Source organism: Toxotes jaculatrix, chromosome 3, assembly GCF_017976425.1.
Source record: "Toxotes jaculatrix isolate fToxJac2 chromosome 3, fToxJac2.pri, whole genome shotgun sequence".
NCBI lineage: Eukaryota > Metazoa > Chordata > Actinopteri > Toxotidae > Toxotes > Toxotes jaculatrix.
In genome coordinates, this window is record NC_054396.1 from 6,285,297 (window position 1) to 6,312,726 (window position 27,430).

The 27,430-nt window shown below is 37.7% G+C and overlaps 1 protein-coding gene across 2 annotated transcripts; it reads right to left on the minus strand.

Moving 5' to 3' along the window:
- Positions 1-871: 871 nt before the first annotated feature.
- Positions 872-26,348, minus strand: mitfa (melanocyte inducing transcription factor a). Of its 2 annotated transcripts, XM_041034655.1 has the most exons (10): positions 26,284-26,348; positions 22,013-22,262; positions 5,756-5,968; positions 5,547-5,642; positions 5,271-5,379; positions 4,712-4,795; positions 4,274-4,330; positions 3,810-3,885; positions 3,448-3,595; positions 872-2,854 (listed from the first exon to the last, which is right to left on the minus strand). In XM_041034655.1, the coding sequence occupies exons 1-10, from the start codon at positions 26,295-26,297 to the stop codon at positions 2,456-2,458; spliced, it is 1,446 nt and encodes a 481-aa protein (XP_040890589.1). In that variant the 5' UTR covers positions 26,298-26,348; the 3' UTR covers positions 872-2,455. The 2 variants fall into 2 exon arrangements, with proteins under 2 accessions (XP_040890589.1, XP_040890590.1); XM_041034656.1 differs by lacking the exon at positions 4,712-4,795.
- Between the last annotated feature and the right edge of the window lie 1,082 nt (positions 26,349-27,430).

Genomic DNA, 27,430 nt, shown 5'->3' on the forward strand with positions numbered 1-27,430 from the left:
TCAGAAATCCCTGTTTGGGCAGATTAAATAGGAAAAGCTGTGAAATGACTTAAAGAAATGACTTTAAAAGGAATAACACAAACAGCATGGTTGTTTTATGGTGAAACATTAAATGAAGTACATTTACATCACTTAAAAGCCACGTTATTTATTTGTGTGCCAGTGGAAGCCATCAAATTTTGTCATTTGCTAGTTTGCGTATTTATGTTCACTTAAAACAATTTCGAAACAATGCTCGCCTCCACAGCCCTGTCTGTGGTTACGGTTAGGAAACAAGAGCACTTTGGTTAAGGTGAAGCAAAGATCAGGGTTTTGGTTAAATATAAATATACACACTGCATCTGAAAGTCTGTGAGAACTTTTTCTCTGTTAAACCAGACCACAATCTTTGCCTAACCTCCCTAAGCTGTGAGCCTAGACATAACCATAAAATTGTTTCCTAACACTGTAGTCACTACAAGTACATATTTTACTGCAAGTCTGGATATTTTGGCTGACAAAAAAAGGCTGAAAAAAAGTTGTGTGTGAATATTTTACTGATATGTTCAGTATTTGTTACTTGCCAAATATGTAAGCAATATATCCTCACTATGTTTCTGGAAAATGTAAACCAGTCACAATTGTTTCCTATAAAACACATTTGCTGTGGCAGTTTAGTTCAGAAACGTAGGAAGTCTTTCTAAAGTGCTCTGCTGCAGATACCATACCTAACCCCTCATATCTGGGAGAGTCAGCATTGAAAACAAAGTGATCTTAGCTGTCTTCCTAAACATGCCATTTTTTGTTTTGTTTTTGTTTTTCTGTTTAATGCTATTACCAAAAAAGTGGAAGAGCTCACTTGGCTGAGTATGATAAATGGGACATATTATTCATGTACATGTATATACATGGATCTACTGTATTTTTCCACACATGAACGCCAAAACACAGTTTATTTAATTTTTTTTTTGTTCTTTTTTTGTTCTTGTTTTTTGTAAAAGGCCTAATATACAATATATTGGCATCTCAAGTCTTTTCTTTTACAGTATTAGCAAGAGATAAACAAACAAATAAAAAAAGAAGTTCTGTACAGACAACAAAAAAGATTCCTCTCTGTGTACATGGGCGTTTACTCATCTCTGAGTTATGCAAGATAACTCATTCAGTGATATGTGTCTACAAAGCAACTGATTTTAGTTTATTTATTTCTTCAATTTTCATTTTACATTAATTTAAAAAAAAAGTATTATGGTGCGCCAGGAATGATGTGTCAGGAATTCTTTAAATGTCACAACCAGGACTCAGTTTAAATTAAATCAGTTTGAACTAGCTCATGTGCAGCATAGTGTTTTTGTCACCTGTGGACTGTGAAAAAAGTCTGTTTTTCTTTTCTTTTTTTTCTCCAATTTAAAAAAAGAATCTTTTTTTAAAAAATCCATACCCACAGTAGTAAATTATCAATTTGAGGTTAATTTAAAAATTTTTGGGTTATAGACTGCTCTTGCTTCAATGTGTCTTATTTGCCTTTACTCTGATGTTAGATGTGATGGTCTTAGGTTAGAAAAGATCAATAATTCGTTTGTGGGCTGTTATAAAAGTAAACCTAAATTAAACTGAAGTACTTGTACAAACACAATGAGCTCTCAGTGAATAAAAGCGAAAAAAAACAACAAAATAAATAAATGATAGTAATAATATAACACTTCATAATAACAATAATAAGCCTCCTCATTTGGTCAATGTTTGATTTGTTTTTTCTTCATAATACATTAAGGTCAGGGGGTTAAAAATAGTATAAATTTAAATATGCTAAGAAACAATTACTATGCAATATTTGATCATTTAATAATTAATTGCATGCATTTTCTTGGATGGATCCATAAGAAGTGAGAACAGTTTGATTGACCGAGTCAGTAATTTTACATTCTGTCTACAAAAAGTAAAAAAAAATGTTTCACAATTCAAACTTTTAGCAGGTACTACCAATATGTTTTCACATATGTATCTTACCTGAATTGCCATGGAGAGTTCAGTAAACTGTATATTTGGGCCAAATATCAAACATTTAAAAAGAAACAACAGTTAAAAAAGCTAAAAAAAAAAACCTGTAAAATCATCAAGTTGACCAGTTTTTAATGACAGCAGGTTGGAGACATATTTCTCAGTCCCCTTGTATTTGTTTGTCAAGTAATTTTGAACTGTCCATCTATATGGAATGGAAATTATGTGACAGCATCTCTGTTGTACACAGCAATACTGTGTACAATAGAGAAACTGAAATGAATGAAAAGTCACAGTAACATACAACATTTCTGCGATAAATGGGCAAAAAATTAAAAAATGTAGAATTGAGATGAAATTAGAGTCTGAGTTCCTTCATCCGCTCAGTCACCTTTAAGACACTTTAATGTAGGTGTCTCACTGATGGGATGCTACAGATAGAAAGTGTCAGTGCGGTTCATGGCACTGGGTAATGCTAACAGCCATGCTCCTTTTCCTCCATACTAGAGCTGGAACTGTGGTGGCTGCTAACATTGTTGGAGACATCTGGGGACATGGAGGACAGCATGGGATCACTCGGGGAAATCGATGACAGGGCGTTGTCCCTTGTCAGCTCCTTCATTTTACAGGTCCTGGAGTTTCCATAGGGGCCAGGTTCCCCAGCGTCTGAAGGAATCTGGTCAAAGGTGATGGTGCCGTTGTTGAGGTCCAGTGTGGTTGGAGGGGACATGTCTGAGCCATGCTGGTAGAGCTCTGAGGGGCAGTCGCCGAGGACGGGCTCCTGTTTAATGGCTCTGGCCATTAACTCTGATGTGCAGACAGATTGGGATGACACCACTGTAAGACCATGAGCTCGGGCCTGGATCTCCAACTCCTAGATGAATAAACAAATAAACAAAACATAGACAATGGCACAATTTAATTTTAAATTAAAGGCCACAATGGGAAAAAAGATTTAAAAATACACCCATCTTATCAGATTAAAGCATAAAATAGTGCCAGTAATAAGTACTTTGGGAAAAGGTAGGGATAGGTAGGTAGTTCAACATTTTGGGAAATACACTTATTTGCTTTCTTGCCAAGAGGAAGATGGGAAAATTTATACTTCTCTCATATCTGTCCTACAGGCAGCAGTTAGCTTAGCAGAAAGAGGAAAACAACTAGCCTGATTCTTTCACTAAATGAAAAGAGAGGAATGTGAGTTTATACAAGTTCTGCAAAAATTGGCTGAAGTTCACTTTTCCTGACTTCATATAGTAAAACATGTTGTTTTTAAACTTTGCAGTTTTGTATGAATTAAACTAACAAGATATAATGTATATGTATCTGGGCTCAGCTTACTGTACACCTTTGATGGTTTGCTCCACTTTGCTCCACTATGTGAATATTTCTCAAAAGTGACCAAACCTTTACTTCTCTGAAAGGACTGTTTGAATCATTTTGTTACTTAATCTTAGAATGACTCACCTGTATGCGAAGCATCAGATGGCGGTTTGCATGCTCCAGCTTCCTCTGTCTGCACTCAAGTTCTTTGGCTCTCTGCTGCTCCCGCTGTAGCTTCCTGATATAGTCCACTGAGGCTTTCAGAATGGTGCCCTTATTCCAGCGCATGTCTCTGGGGTATACAGGAGACAAAGATCTACAGTCAGAGTCAGATGACCAGCTGACCAGAACAACACAGGATTCTTTACGGCCCCCATGAACAAATAAACCATTACACTTTAAGGACACTTGGACACATGAAGAGGAGAAAGTAGACAGAAAGACAGACAGATAGTTGGATGGGCATTTGCATTCATACATATGAATGCAAACAAAAAAATACTTACGGGTCATTTGACTTGGGTATCAAGGTTCCTAGCTCTTTGATGCGGTCGTTGATATTGAATCTCCGTCTTCGTTCAACTACAAACAGAATATACAGTTAGGGAAGCAGCCCAGTAAACCAGTCTTTACATTCTTCTGTGTAGGTTTAAAATAAAGCAATATAAATCAACATTTTAAAGATGTTTTAACATTTTACAGGTTCTTTAGAATTATAATATTTAAAATGTTCCTATTTATGACTAATACATCAAAAAACACTAGAAAAACAAATGATGAAAAAAATCTAACAACACTACACATTTGTTCTCAGGAGATCTGTTTTGGCATTTTATACTTAATTTAATACTGAAGAAGTCTCTTAAACTGTGAGTTAGCTCTTTGCCATAGAAACACTATATATTAATAAGTAAGCATCAAGAGCATTGCTAAGAGAATGAGCTCTAAAAATTAGATTCTGTGGACTCACTTAAATTGTGGTTGTCCTTCTTTTGTCTCTCTTTAGCAAGAGCACGAACCTCAGCCTCTGTGAAGCAAAGAGAAATGTGAATGTTTAGAAAACGTCATGATTTAATTAAATGGGTAATAATGTATTAGGTCTATATAATGATTGCATGGTTGCATTTCCCGTACTGTACGGTAAATCTATGAACATTGCACATTTTAAATCTGTTACTTTACTATGCTGCATAATCACGGCTAATAGGAAAACATTTACATGTTCTGAGGATTACACTAGAAAATAAAGTTGCAATCATGTCAATTAGCTTCTCAAGTTCTATAATTACAGTTCATTCGTATTGTGTGCGATTTAGTCATGCAAAAAATACAGTGTCTGAAAACTGAAACAGCTTTTACAGTTTACAAAACATCATCTTTTTCATTTTCTTCATTTTGCTTTGCTTACCTACTGGAAAGCCTTCTGGCCTTTGATAGTTTTCATACTGGCCACAGGATCCAGGCTTGTCCAGTACTTGCTTCATGCCAGGAGCTGGAGTAATTATTTGGCAAATAATTGTCTTAATAGTATCTTGTGCATTTCCAAATTGCACACAATATCGACACTGGGCTACAGTAATGCTTTCACCTACTATCTACTACACTGATGGAAACATGTTTGATTTACAGACTGTTTAAGACTTAGTCATGAACAACACAATAACTTAAAGTATAACTGCAAAAATACTGTATCAAGCCAAATTACAGACTTTTCTTAGTGTGTGTCTTAATCTGATTTGACTACCAGATGACGTGAGGTTTAATGAACTTGCTAAGAGTCAGTTATTAGTCACAGATAAGTGAACTACACTGACTAACAAATGATTTCACTGAATTTACAGCACTCAGTGTGTGCAACTCTAGCTTAAACTCAGCCTAAATGACACCAAAGAACAGAAAATCAACAATAAAAAAAAGAAAATACTGACAATCCCAGATAAGTGTGAATGTCTTTCTCAGTGGTTTACCTGTGTATTCCCTTTTAATGTTGGGTGAACAGGAGTTGCTGATGGCGAGGCCCGGGAGTGAAAGTCCTTGATTTCCATACACATCGAGAAGGTTGCCTGACACGGAGAGCTACAGAGCATGAAACAAAAATATATGTATGTATATGTCATTCTAATAATTCTAAATAACAATTGCGCTTTGCATTTTACATGAATTGTCATACACGGACATCATCCCTTTGCAGTCATATTTACAATATGTATCCTTTTAAAGAGAGGAGTGTCTTAAAAAATTACCGGGTTGTTCATCTGAAGTCCTGGATCCATCAGTCCAAGAACGTCTTCATTATAGCTTGACTCCAAGCTAATAATATCATCAATGACATCATCCATCTGTATGACATAAAATCACATTTGATTTCATGATTAATAAACCACACATTTATGATCACAGATCATCAGTGTTTCTGGACCTAATGAAATCAAAAGGCAGTGAGCGGGCGTACTTCTTTTTCACAGTTGGAGCTGAGGGTGAGCAGGGCCATGGGACTGTTGGGGGCGCTGCTGCCAGGCCCGGGCGGCATGCCGTGCTCAGGGGGCTGGCTGGGGCACTGGCTCCCGGCTTTGCCACCCAGGGTGGTGGACAGATACTGCCTCACCTGCTGCCTCTGAGCCTGCTGGATGTGGTACTTGGTGGGATTCTCCAGGTGGGACTGCACCTATGAGAACAAGATGTAAACATCTGAGCCCAGCCGAAGTTTTTTAAATCATTCTTTTATCAAGTCTAGTTGATGACAGTGCATGTACATTTTGCATTGTAGATTAGAAAGCAAGGATTAAACATCACAAACAATGGCTAATTCCTAAAAGAAATAAAATATTTAACATATTTAAAGAAACACATATTTAAAGAAACACAAAACAAATGTAGATTTTGATTTAGAATAAATATTTGGATGTGTTAATAAAAGTATGATTCAAATATGTAAAACATTTTAGGTTCAGTTTCATGTTCGATGTTTCTGTGTTAAATTCAAATCATGAGCTTGTCCTACAAACCAAAAGGAATCAAGCTGTACTCCTATGTTGCAGCTGAATTACACATTTCTACTGCATTGTGCTGATCAATGGACCTGAAAACACCATGTTAAAAGCCACCTTTTCAAACCTGACTGCAGGCTTGTTTTAAAACTCATTATTTGTATGACTGTGCTAAGGTGTTGAAATGTGTTCAAACAATTCTTTCTTCTTAAAGTCAAGTCTTTAAATTACAGGGGAAATGGAGGACTGATCTCTGATGTACAAAGCATAATTTAAAAGCATCATTCACCCTGACACTGGCCAGTTTTATGGACTGGTGACTAAAAGTCTCCTCTCCACAAAAAGGACACTGTAGAGCATTTCAGTTGTGTCACATGATCTATGACTAATTAAAGTTCATGCAGCAAGTCAACAACTCATGCAGCAATATACAAACAATTTTGCATCCACTAGCTTTTCTACATTACTGTGTAGTTCTCATAGCACTAACAGCCGCAAACCCGTTTGAGCGAGTGTTCATAACGGTCTAGCAGAGAGGCCATTACACAGTATTTAATGACACATGAATAAATGTTAATTTGACCACAAGCTAGAAAAGAAATATTAGTTTCATCTTCAGATTCTATTTATTTATTTATTCATTTTGGGAATAGTTTGCTTTTGGAATAATATATATAACATGGAATAAAAAATCAACCCATCTCACCTGATAGTGGCTGTATTCAAGCATCTCCAACATGTTATTTGAGTAGTAATTGAAAATAAAAACAACCTACATACAGTATATAATCCCTTTATCTTGTTAGCCTACAGTGCGGACAGCAAGCTAGTTTGTGCAAATCTGAAAGCAGTCACTAGTCCTGCTTAATTTATCTAGGGCTTAAGGCTCATTAGTTATGCAAGTTAAGAAATGGAGGAGGACACTGAGACTCATCCTCCCACTGCTGCGTTGTTCCAGCTTAACTATGAATTTATGTCTTTATAGAGCACATTTGACGTCACCACCTCCGGCTCACAAAGGAGTCTTTCTACTGGTTGGCCAGTAGTCTGCGAACTGAAGCTTGCTTAAGGCCAACTAACGTTTAATCTTTAGTTCTGCTCATCTAGTATAAAACATTATTTGTTCTGAGCACCAGGAACACAATTGACACCACTGTTTCACTACAAACTAGCCATATTAAAAGCCAAATGTACGGCGTGTTTACCAACTCATCCATTTTTTGGATTTTTAGAGGTTAATTACATTTTGCCGTCAAATTTTATGCAGTCACATTTGCAGGGTAAAGAAGGTGAACTCTTTGATTTTGGCTGAAAGTATTTTCAGGCCTATAGCTTCCAAGAAACCTACTGAATTTGACTCCTCAGATATGGTTTTGTCCAGCCTAGGTTAGCTCTCTTTGTACTAGAAAGCCTTTGATATCAACCCTGATAATAGTAGAGCAGCAGTCAAAGGGAGTGTATCTGCTCCAAAGTTGTTGTTTTTTTTAGTTTTTTTTTATAGGCTTTATTTTTGTGAATCAGTTGATCATGGCGCCAAGCACAGTCAATGGTGCACTGCAAGTGGCCCAGAGGGTGTGGTGATTGACTGGCAGAAAAATGAGAATGAGAGAGTGAGATCATAACCCATCAAATAATATGTTTCCCTCCAAAAGTACTGTAAGATAACAGTCAGGAGGAGGAACTGCTACAGGCTATTATGCAGCATGGTACCATAAAATAAACTTGGGAGAATTTAACAAGTTTGAAGTCATGTACAGAAATGTGATGGCATCAGACAAAGAGAAGAGATGTGAATGGAACAACAGTTTGGTCACCCATCAGTCCCTAACATGTACAGAAGATAATGCATGTCTTAGAAAATGAGAGTGGTGCGTAATGATGGTTCTCTGCTGGCAACAGTTACCTCCACCAAGGAAGTTGTCTTCACCACAGTCTGCTTGCTGGTTTGTTTATTTGCTTTAAGGATTACAAAAGAAGTACTGGACTGATTTGCACCAAGTTTGGTGGAGGCATGGGAAGGGAGCCAGGGAAGAACCCATTAAATTCTGGTGTGGAAAATTTGATAGAAATTTAGTTTTCAGTTGCCTGCACTTATCAAAACAGACTCAGACAGACTTATGACCTACAATGGATTTAATTAATTTAAATCTAAGGAAGAAACCCTGCATGACCACTGGGCTCGGACACAAAGAACTGAATCCTTGTTTTTTCTGTTACCTTTATCCTGAGCAAAGTGATGTGACAATATGTAGAAAGAAGACTGCATCAGTCCTATGCAGTATTAGTAATTACGTCTGTTTTACAGGAATGAAATGAGTGAACTTCTGGTAAAGCATCATGTTCTTTGTCCAATGCAGTACAGTCAGTCAGTCCACACGTAGTCCTTTAACTTGAAATAAGGTTTCACAAATGTTTAATGTTAAATAGCACACAAACATCTGACACTGTTTATCTAGTAGAGCAAAATGAATCCTGTTCTTTAGGAAAATGTGATTCTTTTTTCTAGACTTTTCAAGCCTATTTAATAAGATGCATAAACTCAAATTACTTTTCAGTGCGAGTTGCATTTCAGGATAAAAGAGACAATGTCTACAAACAACTTTGTGTTTGTTTAAAATGTTTATTTAGGACATTTAATTCATAATGGCTGGTTTGTTCCAAGCGCAAAGTAACATTGGATAAGCTGCATATGCTTTTGTGCCACCAACACAATAACTGTAGCTTTTTAGACTGTAATTGCTACTCCACAGAGGGATAACATCAATGTCACACCAAATTCTTTTCTTTCCTTCAATTTGAGCTCCTTAATTTAACAGTTGAGTACTTTGCCGCAGTGCTGCCAATTATTAATGCACTCAACTAAAAGTACATAAAATGTTTTGCTCTTAGGAAAACTGAAGCATTGATTATTTACAGTATTGCAACTTAAATTTTGTCACTGTCCATGAGGATGTCAACCTGCTTTCGAAAGCAGAGCGAACAAAGAAGAAAAAATGGATACACTGCATTGAAATCTGATTTTATGCTGCTTTATTCATGATGTTGAATAGTAAACTATCCCAAGAATCCAACATTTATCCAAGGAATTAAGCTGCTTATATTATAGGATCCTCACGTGTGATGATGTGCTATCAGTTGTGCAGCCTGTTAACGAAAACGTCTGCAGCTGCATCTCGTGTAACGCTGCTGGGACACATAGCATCACGTCTTTGTCTGGATTATCAGAAACTCTCTAGGAGCTGGAGAGGTGAGCACAAACACAGGGGAAGTGCCCCCTGGCTGGACAGAACCTTATACGATGAAACAGAGAGGGCATTCTTTGTAAACTCATAGTAGAGTGTTTCTTTGTCTTCCTTCCACACTGTGGCCTTTTCCTTCAGCCAAACCTTTGGGTTGAGAGGGAACTATTAACAAGGGATGTATTTCATTTATCCCTACAGCAAGCCGAGCTCTCACTTTATTCATAGACTCTTTGTGAGATAGAGGTTTATTACCTTCTCAAGGAGAGCACATGGGTCTATGTTTTAGACTTCTGCCCTGAGGACCAATAACATTTCGAGAGATAGTCGTCACTCCTTGACCCCTGAAAAGAAACAGATCCATTCATATCTCTGGACCAGCTTCACTCTGTTTCTTACATCCTTGGCAACCAGCCACACTTGAGGGCATTTTGTCAAAGGAGGACGCTAAACATTTACTGTGTGCTAAAATTTAAGGGGATGGCTACAGTAGAGCTACTGATTGTTAAGATGTTGGGTTCAAATGGCATCAAAGGCAACAACTTGTCAATGTCACAAGTGCAGAGAATACATGTATAGTTAAGTAATGAATTGATTTACAAACAGCCACATAAAGCAGACATCTAGTGAGAGATATTGCTGAAGGAAGTACTTTCCTTTAATGGCTCAGCCATATGCTCTTATTCTGATCATTTAATTCTTACACACATGGTGCAATTTCATCTGAGTTGATGGCGCTGCAGGGATTCAGTTTTAGAAAAAATTATCTTTGCTTTGAATTTGAGGTCTACACATTCAAAGCTTTACAAACCAAATAAACTATGTATCTAAAGCCCTTAGAGTCTGCAATGTTCATTGAAGCCGAAATATACTGAAAAAGAACAACGTCATGTTGTCCACCATACAGGGATAACCAAGTTGAGCGTGTTTGAAAGTGGCGTAAGGCTGGCACATCAAGTGTGTATTTCTAGCATACATTATGTTACAAAAGAAATATTTTCAACTGCTTTGACTTTCTGGCTGAGAAAGATGGCAGTCCCTGCTCCCAAACCAGCCCCTCCTCCCTATACCTGTCTTTCCTGGCCAGCAATGAATCCATATCAGCAGCGAGAGGAAGGATTGATAGTCACTTTCTTCTGTTTTTTTTTTTTTTTTTTTAACTTTATTCAGTGTTTTAATTTCAGGAATATAACAAATGTTTATTAAACATCACTGTTACTGCTCTCAAAACAGTATTTTTTATATAAAATGTTCTGAATTCATCATTTGTCTGTAAAAAAAACCCTGATGAGAGTGTCAACAAACACCTATCAATACCCATCCCTAACGAGAACCATACGCACACATGAAATTAAATGAAAATCCATGTCCAAGGACCAAAGTGCACACAATGATGGACCTCCCACACAATGTCACTTTTCATAACCAAAATACAGACTGTGATCCATGGGGCAGGGTCATTAAGATAAGGTTCTTTCAGCTGGCACCAGCATGTTGCTAACCAGATCCCCAGGTAGTTTTCAGCTGATCTGAACCCACTGACCTTAATGATCCAATGTGAAGTGAATTGCGTAAATAACATGATTATGAACCAATGAGCTAAAGAATAAATTGCTATTAAATAAAAAGCAATACGCACTTGTTTCTAGCTTCACCAACTCATGCTCAAAATGTTTTTTTTTCAGACTACACTGAGCTAGTCCCCTGAAATACATATAAAACATGTTGTCTTGTAAACATCCTCTGATTCTGCTATTCACTCATTAGCATCTGTGGGTACCAGTACACAAATCTGGTTATTAGCATCTGTTTATTTAGACTTCATGTCAATGAATGATGATATTTACAGCACGGTCCTATTAGATTAGATTGGGTTTATTAGATTAACAGCAGAGCAAATATGCTGTGAGAAAAGTGAGAAGGTCAACATCACTCGTGCACTCGTGCTTAGTTCAGCAACTGATCTCTCATCCCCGGCTTCAGCCCACACACAGCTATAGTTTGAATGGAGGTTGCTGTTGCTCAAAACTACAGACTGAACCTCCCCTGTTGGAAACGACTGTGAAAAATGTTTCTGCTAATTGTCCAAAATCATGTCCAGACATTTGGTGTCACCGGGTCTTCACGTCCAAGGATATTAACATCTCATCATGTGATGAGATCACAACAGTAAAACTACTAGTTTTTGTGTTCGTCAGAGTAGCCAAAATCACTATTAGTTTCCTCAGATGTGAGCAGAGGTCACATGGGCCTTGCAACTGTATACAGTACCAGTCAAAAGTTTGGCCACATCTTCTCATTCAGTGGTTTTTCTTTATTTTTATTACTTTCTACATTGTAGATTCATACTGAAGACATCAAAACTATGAAGGAACACATATGGAATTATGTAGATAACCAAAAAGTGTTAGACCAACCAGAATATGTTTTATATTTTAGATTCTTTGAAGTAGCCACCTTTTGCTTTGATGACAGCTTTTCCCACTCTTTGCATTCTCTCAGTCAGTTTCATGAGGTAGTCACCTGGAATGGTTTTCAATGAACAGGTGTGCCTTTTCAAGAGTTAATTGGTTGAATTTCTTGCCTTCTTAATGTGTTTGAGACCATCAGTTGTGTTTTGCAGAAGTAGGGTTGGTACACAGTTAACAGCCCTATTTGACTACTGTTATAATCCATATTATGGAAAGAACCACTCAGCTAAGCAAAGAGAAACGACAGTCCATCATTACTTTAAGACATGGAGGTCAGTCAGTCCAGAAGACTTCAGAACCCACATAAATGCTTCACAGAGTTCAAGTAGCAGACACATCTCAACATCAACTGCTCAGGGGAGATTGCGTGAATCAGGCCTTCATGGTCGAATTGCTGCAAAGAAACCACTACTGAGGAAGAACAACAAGAAAAAGAGAATTGTTTAGGCCAAGAAACACAAGGAATGGACATTAGACCAGTGGGAATCTGTACTTTGGTTGGATGAGTCCAAATTTGAGATTTTTGGTTCCTGTGAGTCTTTGTGAGATGCAGAAAAGGTGAGTGGATGGTTTCTACATGTGTGGTTCCCACCGTGAAGCATGGAGGAGGAGGTGTGATGGTGTGGGGGTGCTTTGCTGGTGACACTGTTGGTGATTTATTCAAAATTCAAGGCACACTTAACCAGCATGGCTACCACAGCATTCTGCAGCGACATGCCATCCCATCTGGTTTGCTCTTAGTTGGACCGTCATTTGTTTTTCAACAGGACAATGACCCCAAACACACCTCCAGGCTATGTAAGGGCTTGACCAAGAAGGAGAGTGATGGAGTGCTGCGTCAGATGACTTGGCCTCCACAATCACCTGACCTAAACCCAACTGATATGGGTTGGGATGAGAACCTTCACATTACAGCTGTAAAACAAGGGTCTTTCCGGAAATTTAGAAACACAAGTAGGCCTAGGGTTTTATGGCCATTCACCAAATTTTCAGAATATTCGCACTCTGTTAGGAATCCGCACGCAGCTGTTGCAACGCACCATGCACACAATAATGAGGAGATGCCCTCAAAAACTGTGTTTCTACAACACGTCATCATATTCATAGCTATGCTAGTAACTTTGTGAGGCTGTCCTTAGCCACAGTAGTGTTGAACTAAATGCTAAACACAGCATGCTAACATGCTCATAATGACAATGTTAACATGCTGATGTTTAGCAGGTGCAGTGTTTACCATACTGACCATCTTAGTTTAGCATGTTAGCATGCTAAAACTTGCAAATTAGCAGTGAACACAAACTACAGATATTGCATTCATTCAGTTATTGGGTATTTCATCATAAACATAAATACTGGACAAATCAAAATCAAAGCCATTATGGTTCATTATTATTTCATTCTCAATGTCTGAACCAAATTTTATTGCAATCCATCCAGCAGATGTTGAGATTTCTGCCTAAACCACAAATTTCAACTTCAACCAAAACTTCTTTTTATTTCTTGATGAAAGGTTAGGGCATAATCAAAGTCAGTGCGCTTCATCATCTGTAATCATGTACTTGTGTACAAAATTTCAGTTAGATAAGAAGATCGAACAGATAGCCAGCCTGGCCCTCAAATTCTGAACAAACCATGTGAATCTTAAATGCAGGCTTATTGACTAGCTAGCCTGCTAATTAGGCCCAGCACAAAAACCAGACAACTTTAATAACCAGTAAGCATTCCCTGTTTAAGCTAGCCACCATCCCCCACCCAAACATGTCCAAGGCCAAAATAACAAAGCGTTCCTTGCATTAGAAAGTGTAATGGCTGTACTGAATTGTGATCTCTTATAATACTCCTCATTACTGGGAAAATAATGACCTAATTATAACACATTACTTACTGTCAAACACTGATTGTTACACAGCAAGCAGTAGCCCTCTGAGTTGAGGTTATAAGCTAAAGTGATGCTATTCTTACAGTCTTTCACTTGCCTATTTTTGACATTTGCCTAGAATGAAGTTTTTTTGCATTTGTGCATATTACATTATTATTTTACATTACATTATTATTTTGTGACATGAATGTCTTATACATTCATGTCACAAAAGGTCCTGCATTTTAGCAAAATGTTTATTTTCCAGGACACCAAAGATGACACTGAACCATCATAGGTCTAAAGTGATAGGAGTGATAGGAGCTGGATATGGGAGATGAACGGCTACTACATGTGCTGAGTTCCACCATCGCCTCGAGGAAGTGGATTTTGCTCTCTTGCCTAATGCCCTTAGTAACAATTCTCTGCAGCAAATAGCAGCTACTGTAGAGACAGACCACTTCATGAAGAGGAGGGGCCTAGGACAAAGAGTCTTCTCTGCTCCTTACCCTGTGGCTACAGGGTAACATTAGCAAGAATGTAACATCCTCTTCCAAGAATGAAGCACATTGTCCAGTCTGTGTGGGATTAGGAACATGCACTTGCTTAAGTGACAAACAATAAAGCTTAATTTAGCTGCTACATAAATACACAGAGCCTTGTTATGCCTGGTGCAGGGCTATGCAGTCTATCAGCTAAGCTTGCTACAACAGTGAAACAGTAAAGCAATTCAAACAAGATGCTGTATGTTCCCTATGAGCAGCGAGGGAAAGGTCAAAGAGTACAGCACTATCATACTCTACAGATAAAATGCTGTACTAAAAAAAAAAAAATACACAAAAAAAGAAGATTCTTGTGGCAGATTTTGAGACTTGTGCAGACATGTTCTACTCTTTGAAAAAGTTATCTTGAAGAATCAGCTGGCGACTAGAAATTGAGAACAGAGCTCTAGGTATACTCCGATGAGTTTAATAAACAAAAGGCTCTCTTAGCTCAGCCTCAGCTCAGTTTGAGACCTCAGAGTCTACCCCCGAAAATCAAAGAGCACAAACATGTAGCATTATTCAGCTCAATGTGCCTGGAGTTTGAGGAAAAGGTCAGTGTAAACCACTAATGCCTGCACGTGGAGTTGAATCTGATGATTTTTAAAAGTCAGGGTTTTTCAGGGCCATCAAATAATATATGACTGTCTTTGATCTCATTATTGAATACATTCAAAGCTTCAATTCAGGATGAAATTTTTTGGGATAGATCAATTCTATGCTCCAAGTTTTAAGAGTCAGAACACTTGCCTCTTGATTTTACCCTATTAGTTTTAGGAAAAAAATACTCTAACAATATTAGATGGAAGTACTGTATCCACAGAAAGAAGAATCACAAATACAGAAACAAGCTCCCTACAAGAAATTACACGTTATCTGTCAAATATTGTACTCAGTAAAAAGTTTATATACAAAGTTTATATACACAGTAGTTTTTGTACATGTGGGTTGACTGAAAAACCTGAATCCAGAGGTTGCGTGGTGCATTTACAATTAAAATGAGAACAGAGAGAGTGGTGAGAATGAACTCATTACTTTTTACAGCCTGCAAGTTGAAGGCTGTTCAAAAAACGAGCTGAAACACGCTGAAATGAGCACGCAGTCAGGTGATAATTCTATGTGGGAATCAAGAAACCCTGTTCACGTTTCATGTAGCCATTTTACACTGATGCTGAAATGAAAATATTAACTAGTGTAGCTTTAAGAATTTGGAAACAGCAATAATTCTAAACAGTGTAGATGTATATTGGGTCATCCCATGTCAAATTACACAGAATCCAGGGAACTGGTTGTGGCACCATCTCCTATTTTGGCCAGTTTGTCTAAATTATGTTTGGGTCCTAAAACTAAGGCCAGTTAAATATATTTGTTGAATTGTTTTTATATATTCTTGCCCTTGATAGATTTTTTAATTTTTACTCTGAAAAACACCTCATCAGGGAAGCCATGTTTGGGCATTAATATCTTGGCAAGTATTATTCCTATGCCTATAAATTAGACCCTTTATTTGGGGCATGGGGGCAGATTGTGCAAATTTCATTAACAAGAGTGATATGGAGAGACTTATAAACCCATTTTTGAACCCACATGATATCAATCATTATCTTTTCTTCATATACAATCTTTAATAATTATGTGCCAATATTTGAGCCTTCTGTAACTACTGGACACAAAGCTATCAAGAATAAAACAAGACGTGGAAACAATTCTTAGTCATTCTCATAGGACAAAAATGTCGGGTAGCTGGTATGTGGAAATGGCCTGTTTGGTCATTTAGTTTTCAAAGTGCCAATGTCCTTCATGTTCCCTTCACAGATAAATATGTGTAGTTAAAGGCACTATTTTTCCTTTAGGAAAAACAAGGTTTATCCCGGCCTCTAAAATATGTATTACTAAAGTAATAGGAATAAAGAAATACATGTCTCCTGTAGGTTCATTTTACTACAAGTCAATAAAGGGATCTATATTCTTTACAATCAAAGCCTCATTACAGAAAAAAGTATTAATTCTGATGGATGCTATATTCAGTGAAGTGGTTAAATTTTACATTCCACATTTTAAAAAGAAAATGTGGAATGTTATTTTCAGAAAAAAACATTTAAATAATGTGCAATGTAGCATATTCTGCACTAGAAATGATGTGATGAAAACTATTATTCTTTAACCATAAAACTTGAACAACAGCACTGAATTGGGAACATAATTGGTGTTTACTTGGTGACAAGTAAGGGCGTATACTGAAGATTTCACTGTGAGGACATGTTCCAACATGCATATCAGTACCATTTCCATAAGTGGATTTTTAACTTTGTAAAAAATATCCAGGCTTTTATGTGGAAACAAAGGCTCTCTATTCCAATGAGCATACTGAGAACATACTTATCCTTTATTTCTTATGGGACAAGAATTTGTTTTTTTTTTCTTTTTTTATTAAGGAAAACCAGAATACCATTGGCACTTTACACTCTTAATAACATCATAACATAATGCATCAAACAATTTCCTTGTGCATTTTTATGTTCCAACTAGCAAGCCCACACATCATTTTGATCATATGAAAATGACCAAAATATTATACACGCCTCCTTTTATTCATAATATTCTCATGTCCATTAGTGGGAGCTTAATAAAAGATTGTAATTGCAGAAAAAATATATATGATTGATGTCACTTTGGTGCAATAATGTGGGTTTGTTGTATTCTCAATATCACTCTCATTAAGGAATTTAGCACTTTTTTCCAAATCCAATCCAGTAAAATAAAAACATAGGATTTGAACAAAAATATTTTACAGGCCTTGGTTTTGGGATCCATTCACGATATGGACAAGGCCTGAACAAAATCTGAGATGGTGATAACGTAACACAATAACAATAACGCAGTCGTGTCAGTTAAGTGCCAAGAGCACAACACACACTGATAATTCATGTGAAATGAATCATCAGCCTTGTCTTTTTCACAGTTGGCAATTTGACATGTCAGAGCAGCACAGGTATGATTAAATTCATTATATGTGCATTCCATTTAGGTGAGATAAGTCAGAGGCCCTAGTATATCGTGCATACTCACTCACCAAATCATGGCATCCCGGGACGCTTGCTTTTAAGGCTGTGACAAGTCAAAATGTCTGCCATGAAAAAAGTTTATTCATACTTGATTTTCAATTGTTAAACATTTTTGTGATACAGCTTTTGGCTGTTTTGACCTGAAACACAATTAAGTGGATTTTTTTTTTTTTGGTCAGTACTAGGGTCACTGACTGGTGAAGCTTTACATTAGTCACTGTTCTATAACAATCCTGACACTAAGAAGGCATGTACGCACAACTCAGTTGCAGTACACAGGCAAAAAAAATTTCCTCACTGTAGTGTGCTGTGGAAGCACAAAGAAAGGTCCCATTGTATAAAGTAAACTGTGATTTAACCTCAACCAAGAATTTTATGTTTTAAGTTTAATATTTCTTGCTGTGATGTGACTGTGATAGTTCTTCCTAAGTATGTAGGAAGCTTTGTTGAAGTTAAACAACAAACATGTTCCTTGCAGATTAGTTTAAAAACAAAGCTACACAGATTAGCTTTCTGCTCTGACATTTCCTTTCTGCTAAGATCAAGGAGGCACAGAATGGATAAGGATTGCAGGTGTGATGGCTACTGAAGCTTTAGTTTAAACAAATTTTCTGCACTGTAAAAAGCCCTAATGGTGCTTTCTATAGGAATTTATTTTAAAGTATATTTCTTCCAATAAATTAATTCCCTTTTTTTAAAATTTATTTAAGTTACACATAAGTAAAAAGTGAGAATATTTTGATAACTTATTATTATCTATCATAAAATTGATTTTCCTGAACTTCACAATAAATTGATTGTACAAAACTAGATTTAAGGACTTATGTCCAAAGTAAAACATCACGACCCACCCACATGCAGCAGCAAAAGAGCGAGACCTTTTCTCATTGTCACCTGTACTGGATCAGTACCATTTATTCGGATTTGTGTGGAGTCTTTGAGGGCTACATACAATGCACATGTAAGTAACTATTTACATTGCTTAAAGTTAGATTTTAGCTGAATGAGCATGCATGTATTGCACTTTAAAATGCAAAAGCGTCAAAAAGAAGTTTGCCAATTATGCAGGCACCATGAGGCCTCATGGAAGGTCTAACATTAACTTTGCTATGGATATTAATAATTAACTGTTGACCACTAATAAGAATTTTGACCCACTGATACTGTAAGTTAAACAGTAATAATAAATAAAGTCCAATAATCTGTTTGATAGCAGAAAAAGATATGTCCATGAGCATATATAGGGAGGGTGTTACTGGCCAGCAGTCAGTTCTTTCATGTTATAATGTCCTGTTAAGTTTTGTCCTGTGCTTATTTTTGTCTTGTTATTTCCGCTTTTATTTTGTAATCTGTTCTCCCCTTGCGTTTCAGGTAGCTTGTCCTTCCTCTTGTGTTCCTGCCAGTCTGATTGTCTTCCCCGCCTTGATTGTTTCCACCTGTTCCCCATTACCTAGTGTCTATATATTGTCTGCATCTCCCTTTGTTCTATGCCAGTTCATCCTGTCTCTTGATAGTAGAACCAGCTAAATCCTTCTTCTTGTCAGGTCTCTTTCACAGTTTGCTCTTTCAGTCTTTTGTCTTGTTTTGTTGCTACTTTGGTTGGTTTATTTTTTTAACTTTGTTCTGGAGTCGTGTTTTTGGGTTCAATCCTTGTTCAGTAGTGACACGTCAAATGCTGTGGTCAGGAGTCCCTGTGCTTTAATTTAATGTTTTAAGAGTATACAGTGTAGATTGCACTTTGAAGGTTTTCTATGCTGCACTTAAAGATGAGGTCAGAAGTTTCTGTAATTTTTGATGTTAAAATGTTTACAACATGAATGTTTACAAATTAAAATTTGCGGCAGTAGTGGCGCGGCAAGTTAAGAGTGCGGCTTTAGACTTTGAAGTTTCTGGAGATGGGACGGTCGCCGGTTTGATTCCTCGACCAAGCACAATGAATACGCACAACGAATATGGGTGGTGGTGAAGGAGACGTGCCCCCCCACCTCTGCGACCATGGCTGTGGTGCCCTGGTGTGCTGCAAAGCACTGATCCACCCCAGCTCCTCACAAGGGAAGCCCCCTGCCCCAGCGTCTCTAGTGTATGTGCATGCTTGTGTGTGTGTGTGTGTTACGTTCACTTGGTGTGGGTAAAATGCAGAAAGTAATTTCCCCAGCTTGAGGGATTAATAAAGGAAAAACCTATTATTAACTAACTAAATTAATGAGAGTAAATTAATTAATTCAAATTAAAAAATTATTTTTTTTATTTTAAATGTTACTTATTTTAATTAAATATGATGTGGTCAATAACCTGCTATTTGTCACAAAAGTTAAAGTCAAATGTTTTGCTTTTTCTTGTAGACTCTACTTCATTTTTTAGCATACAGTAAAACACATAATACTGATTTTTACCAACTCAAAATACCAAGAAGTTCACTAAACATGCAAAAAGTAGTTGGAAAATGTTGCCTTAATTTTTTTGAGTTGAATCTAAGTAACCCCAAGGCGACATGGGAGAGCTGAAGGGGGCTGCAGCTGGAGAGCCTTGAGGCAAAGATACTGAGGTGAAAGGGACAGTAACATGCCAGTGTTTCAAAATGTAAATACAGTGAGTTATTTTGGCTGAACGGCTTATGGACACGGTCAGTAGTTGGAGGTGCAGCAGTGGCTGTGACGCACAACTCATGGAATCAAAAAAAAAAAAAAACTCTCACACAGAATTTGCATTAAAAAAAAATCTCAGTACTTGCAGTCATAACTCCAGGTGTTCCTTATAACCCCAGAACTCCACTGAAAGTTATCTGTATATCCATGGGTACATGGGAAAACAGGAACATCTAATAGCTAATTCGGCGAAAATGTAAGATGTAACAACTCCATGATATTTTTTACTTTACTTTCTGTTTAGTAATGGAACTTATGAGACTTGTCTAGTTTTTGTCGGGGGGTCCCAGTGTCAGACTTTGAAAAAAAAAAAAAAAACAAAACCCTGATTTAGATTACCTTGCAGTTTATCAGTTTAGCTTCTTTCTTAAATGAGCTTATGATTGAACCTGATTATAATTATGTCGCTGACTTATAAATGGAGTGTGTAATAAAATTCTGCCTGCCTTTGTCTTGATCCCTGATCACTTGATTCTCACAGGGGTCAGAGGTAACCTGGCTAATTAAGGGACCCCCTCCCCTTTCAGACAACTTCATCTGAGCTTAATGTTTTCACTTTCATGGTCCAGCAGCTCTGCCTGGTACTTCTAAGCTAATTTTGCCTCGCCTCTATGGTTTTGGGGGGGGTCTCTGATAATCCACAGACAGGTTAGGTTCAAACTGTCAAAAAGTGTTTGTCCAGGAAACTGGCATTGTTGTGTGTGTTCTGTATTGTGAAAATGATACAGTATGAGAAAAAGTTCCTCCAAACTGTTTCCCCAAGTACTTTTCCTGCTCTATTACTAATGCAACCATCCTTTGGAACAACTTACAGAGAAACATCATATTTCTCTTCCAGTATAAACCAGTATATGATCTCATGGCAGTGTAATATTATTAGAAGGGAAAAAACCAACAGTAAAGTAATCATCTGTTTTGCACATAGACACAAAACCACGTGAAAACAGAGAGCCACGTGCCAAGTAACACTGTGGTAGGATTTGATTTTCATGCTGAAATTACTTGAAGTGGTATAGTGCTAAAGGATTATGTTACTCTGCTACGAGTAAAGACACTGATACGTCAAAGACGAAAATGGTACTTCACAGATGTCGACAAGTGATGTCACTCATGACCTTAAAAGAGTGTCTCCATCACTCAATAGCAGAACATATGGGACTTAATGATATCACATGCATATCTGTGGTAATTGGCAGAAATGAAGTTTTTTTTTTTAAACCTATAGGGACAGAAAATCAATAAACCCAACACAGATGACTATGCATATAGTCTGACAGAGTCTGACAGTTGGAATTTTCTTTCACAGCTATCTGAAATTCTTGAGGGGTAGAAACTGATACCTGGTCCTGATCTTAAATGGCCTCAAAATGTAATAATTATATGTAGTCAAGAAACATTAATTACCTAAAACACACTGTTGTTTCCAGGATATGTTCACGGTTCTTCCTCTTCCAAAACAGAAACAGAAACCAGAAACATTTTCTCATCTTAGTATTCTCGTGTATTTGGGGTCCATTTTGTTCGTACCAGGGATCAAATGAATGAAAATATGTCAGTGTAGTGGAGCAAATAGGATTAAATGAGTTGAATGCCAAATGTCTGGAAACAGGAATTCTGTCAAGAGATAATCCCCCCTATGGATTTAACACAGTCCACTCTCAAAGAACTGTATTTATCTCTCAGGAGCTGACACAGATGTAGGAATTTCTGAAGCCAAAGTTCAAAATCTTGTTGAATTTGTGACTTAAAGAAATGGAAAATTTACATATAATACACTTTCCAATACATAGAATCAAGGATTCCACAAGAGAGCATCCACTACTACGTCGCTTACAGAACACTGTCACTTTTCACGTCATAGCTGTCGCTCATGCAGGTGCACCGGACTGTTGGTAGGCTTACCTTGAGAACTTCCATGGGCAGCTGGCTCACAGCAGGCTGGCTGGGGGGAGGCGTTACATGGATGGTGAAGGTGCTTTGGGTGCCGTGGTGCTGAAGGTCCCTGGTCCTCCTCTCTCCGTCCTCCCTGCGCTCTTGACCCTGGCGACGGGCAAACACCGGCTGCTCTCTGAGTTGGACCTGTGACGTCACGGCCAGTAGAGGGGGGGAACTCTGGAAGCGCTTGTAGAGGCCATGCAGGTCCGGGGGAGCACTGAAGACCCCAGCCCACCCAAGGGCAAGGAGAAGAGGGAGGAGTTAAACAGACCAGGCTAAATAACATGCTGGTGTGTACATGCATGGCCAGTGGCATCTCTCTAAGTCATCCTGAGTCAGTGAGCAATATGTGGTATTGTAGAGGAGTACAATATGATGATTGAGAGAGAGGGAAGCCAGAGATTCTTTGACTGAGAATATCTTATTGTTCTTTGCATGAGGGTGAACGCTGCATTTATGTTTCAGGGAGGTTATGCAATATGAGAGAACGACTCTATACATCAACACAGTGCTGCCTCATACATTTTAGTGATTTGAATTGCCCTGAAAGAATATGATAATGATTTAAAAAGTATTGCTGGAGAAAATGTATCTTGAATCAAAACAAAAATTCTTTTGCATTTCCCCTATTTTTTGTACAGTTGCCTATTTACACACTTAACAGATAACATGAAACATTGGTGTTCATTTGGAGTCATGTCTATGTCAACTTAACAATTTTGTAAGTCCAACATTCACTCCACTTTTTGCAGATAGCACACAGTTTTTTTTTTCAGGTATTTGTTTACCATGGAAAACTTCTGTCTATTGTGTGTCTGAAAATAACACTTATAAGACTCATGAGACTGAACCAAAACATTAAAGCTGGGTCTGGTAAACCAAAACAATGGGCTGAACTGCAAAGCTGGGTGATGATTCCCTGTGGATTCATCACTACATGGCATCCTTTCCACATACACAGTGTCATTCAATCCCCTGTTGAATGCAGAAATATTGATTAGAGCAGCTTTAAGTCACCACTTCATTGTTGTAACTCCAAATTACCCCAATTTCAACAGAGTGGAAAGCCAAGTCCCTAGCTGAACTTAAGCATTACATCAGTTGTTAATTCTGTAATTAGTCCACCATCAGCAGCCAAATTTAGTTTACCCTCCATACTCTGCCAGCTCAGAGAATGATTCAAAGGTAAGCTGGTGTGGATTATTTGCCACCAGGCTCCTAATAACTGGTCCGTTGTGAGGTCTGAGGCAGTACAGTACCTTTAACCCTTTGGAAATCATTTAATCACTTCACAGTTCTACTCGTCCAATAATACAATGAGCAAAAACTCAGTCTGATCTGATGTTAGTTCACCTTTTCAAATCTGCAGCATATCAGAGTGGACAGCGCCTGCACATCCCAAACTGAAATGGATCTGACAGTGCACACGCTGTCAAGATGAGGCATTCCCCAGGAAAATGATCCTTTTGATAAAACCCACTTCAAATCCTCTCAGCCTGTGCAGCTGTGTGATAATCGCACTAATTAGGCTGGCATGTCAAATCTAGCCTCGTTCTGCAGCAATCACTTCAACATCACCAGTGGCAGTGCTTCAGGACCAGCATAGAGGCTCAATGATCATTTTTGTGTGTGTTTTTTTTTTTTTTTAACCAAAGAATATCTTAATTATTCACAGAAATCTGCACCTTGTTTCTTGTTTTTTGTATTGTATTATGTATTTAATTGTAACCATTCTGAGTCTTGGTTATAACTAGTGCCACTTAACCAATATTAATCCTATACATTCCCCGGCTCTGAGGTAGAAGTGTGATTTACTGTGTCAAAGTGATGCACCACTTGGCTCCCAGTGCTTCCAGTGTAACATTTAACAGAAAAAACATTTTGGCACTGAAAACTGAATATGTCCAGGCAGAAATGACTGAGACTCTGCAGAAGCTCCACTACTGACGCAGTGTCTCAGTTTCCTATAATTCTAGTTATCAATTTTATTTTAAAATAGGGATTTTAAAAGAAATGCATTGGTCTCCAGGAGAAAATAATGCATTTTAATTTTTCCAAATAAGACTTGATGAAGACTCAGTGACTGTATGTTAACATTTTAAAGAGAACGTTAAATGTAATGATGTATGTCCAGCTGACCTCACAGCATTGGTGATGGCCATTATCCATGACGACGTCAGTAAAACCAAATTTTAAACCTTGAATTTTTGGTGCGTGACTTTTAGTGGTACTTAGTGCGTGTCATTCTGAGTGAGTCAAATGACCTTATTGAGGTTGTGAAAATAACTGTTAAATTAGCAAAACATCATTGGACTTTAATTTACTAACTCACAACTTGATGGGCTATGTTTGTTTCCAAAGTAGCTGCAATAATTTATTGTGAGCCAGTTTAAACAATCTAATACCACTGAAGTCCACCTGTATGCCATATAGTAATTCTAACACAGTTCACATAAACAAACGTATACTTAAAATGCCAGACACGCAAACTAAAGTTGTTTTATTTTTGAGTGTGGTGTGAAAAGGCACTGTTACCACATAACTAAGTAAACAACAGTTTGTTAGCTTGCAGTCTTCTTCTTCACTGCTGACTTAGCTTCTTAACAGGTTACCACCATCAGCAGAACTGAATGAAAGCAGAAGCAGGACTGTGTTTTGCGTCACTCGCTTGATCCCGCAAGTGCAGTGCATCCTCATACACATTCACGAAACAAACAAACTCATATAAACGTTGCTCCACAGTGCAACTAATGTTCAAAAACTCCAGAGGGTATCTTTAACATGTCTCTTTTATTAGTTGCTTTCCCAATATTACATGATTGTGCAGTGGGGGCATGAATTTTTCTTGGTTTCTGAAAGAGGGTATGACTGAAAAAGTTTGAGAGCCGCTACTTTACAATGTTATTGTAAACTGTAAATGACATATTGGAAATTACGACTCTCCTATTTTCTGTCTTCTGGTACCTATGGGATGCACACTCATGCTTTTAGAGACCTCACAAAATTCCCTTTTTCAACCTTTAAGCAGCCAGCAAAAGTGAGGTTTATGCTCCTTCTCAGCCACTGCGTCCCCCCAAGGAACAATGTCTGACATTACAGCAATTCAAACTGTTCTGTTTTGTGGTTCCCCGATGGTGGACGAGCTACCAAATGCCATGAGAGCAGAGGCATCTCTCTCTATCTGCAAGAATCCCTTGAAGACTCGTCTCTTCCAAAGAGCACCACCTCTCCTAACACCTCTAACACCCAGACACTTACTGTGCATGCCTTTATCTGATCACCTTGCACTTTTTTCTTATTGAACAGATTTAGTTCTTAGTGCTTTCTCCAATGTCTCCTACTATACTGAGGAACCTGGAGTGCTGTCCCTCATTTGAAGTCGGTCTGGATAAAAGTGTCTGCCAAATGAGTAAATGTAACATAATGAGAATACATGTGTATTGACAGGACCTTGACCTGCCATTCTTACATGGAAGCATAAAGATGTTAAAAACGGAATTTGAATTGCTTTTCAAATTCTGTTCATTGATAATGTTAATGGAGAGTGAATGTGTTACGGTATATGAGAACACTTGTCTCAGCTCAGTTAGCTGGCCAAAAAAAGAGAAACAGCATGAGTCATGTTTTACCCATTTCCACTCTGGTAAGCTTGTTCTTTAAATCTGCATTAGGAATATGTTAGTCACTTAAATGTTCCAAATTTCTACAGCATCTAAACCAAATAACCAAATAGACCAATAAAGTGACCTGAAGCTGAACTTGTGCATGACTCAGCGGAACACTGACTTATTGCATCCAGTAATATTTCCTAATCAAACGGCAATGACTAATAATGTCAAAAAAATTCATACCCATGTTTAAATGCTGTGCTTCAATGAATGAAAAAAATGTTACCTGTTGATTCTGTGTAAACCACAGAAAGCCATTTCTCTACAGTCTGCATTTAACAGAGGCAAGTGAAAATGATTAGACTGCTTGTGTAGCTCAGACACACAGCTGATGTGGTGCCAGTTGTCAGGATGTGGAAATCTTCCGGGCACTCGTATAATACACTTATCCATTTGCTCATTAACACCCATCAGTTAAACATGGAAACACGCTTATGGGAGCAAAGGAAACAAATGTGACCTTTATACTGAATCAAAGAGGCATGAAAAATAATAATAATAATAATAATAATAAACAAAATAAAATAAAATAAAAATATGAATGTTCAGCTGATAAAGGAGTTTTCTTACCTTTTTATTTTCATGTTTGTCAGTGATTCAAGGGTCCCTGCTTCACTGTTGATGTGGTTTGAGGAATTAGGTCCTTTTAAAGTGTTCTAGGATGTCAGGACTTCCTGTTGTGGCACAATAATGTCTCACTTGCAAGTTGACACAGTGACAAGTCCCAGATGTCTTGACATTTGTGCTTTAATTGGACATATTGGCATAAGGAAGGAGGTCGAGCAGTTCTGTAGTTTTGCAACAAGAGTGGTTATCTAGCACACTATCTCCATTCACTGCAGCCAGTGTGTGGAGCTAAGTGTGTGGTGGATTATAGAATATTTTTGCTAAGAGGTTTTATAAGGTTTAAACAGTACCTCAGTGTCTGCAGGACCATGACTGTATCCACTGGGTATTTGGAGAAAAGTGTGAACAGTCCTAAGAAAGAAAGAAAGAAAGACAGAAAGAGGAAAAAAATGTATTTAAGGAAAAACAAAGCACTTTGTAGTTGAGTTACTTTGAAGTGACTTAAAGCACCACAATTGTTTTTGGACAAGAAAAAGAGCTTGTAAACTAGGCTGTGGTTTCTGTATTAGCCCACAGGTGATTAAAAACACAACTTATTCTAACATTTAAACAAGTTTCAGAATCCTACAAAAAGTACAGTAATTCATTGAAAGCAATAGTTATTGCACTTACCGAGAGTCAGATGAGATACCACTTTCATTTCTGTCCATTAAATATAAGGCTACAGCCAAAACCTGTTAGCTTAGCTTAGCATAAAGACTGGAAGCAGGAGGATGCAGCTAGCTTGACTGAGGGTAACAAAGTCCACCTACAAGCATGTCAAAGTCTCATATCTTAAGATGTGCTTAGATATCACATGTATTGGTGAGTTTTAGAGGTGCTGGTAGGTGGATGTTTTCACCTTTGGACACAGTCAAGCTAGCTATTTCCTTGCGCTTCCAGTCTTTGTGCTCACAAGCTCACATCTCCCAGCTGCAGCCACGTATTTAATGGAGATATATGAGAGTAGTAGCCGATGGCTATCTTGTATCTCTCTTTCTTTCTCTCAGCATGTTTTAGCATTGTTTTGTCCACTTGTGTAAATATAGTCTTTCATGGAGTTAAATTTGAATTGTTACAATTTAAATCCGTTAGAACAGCTTTAACAAAA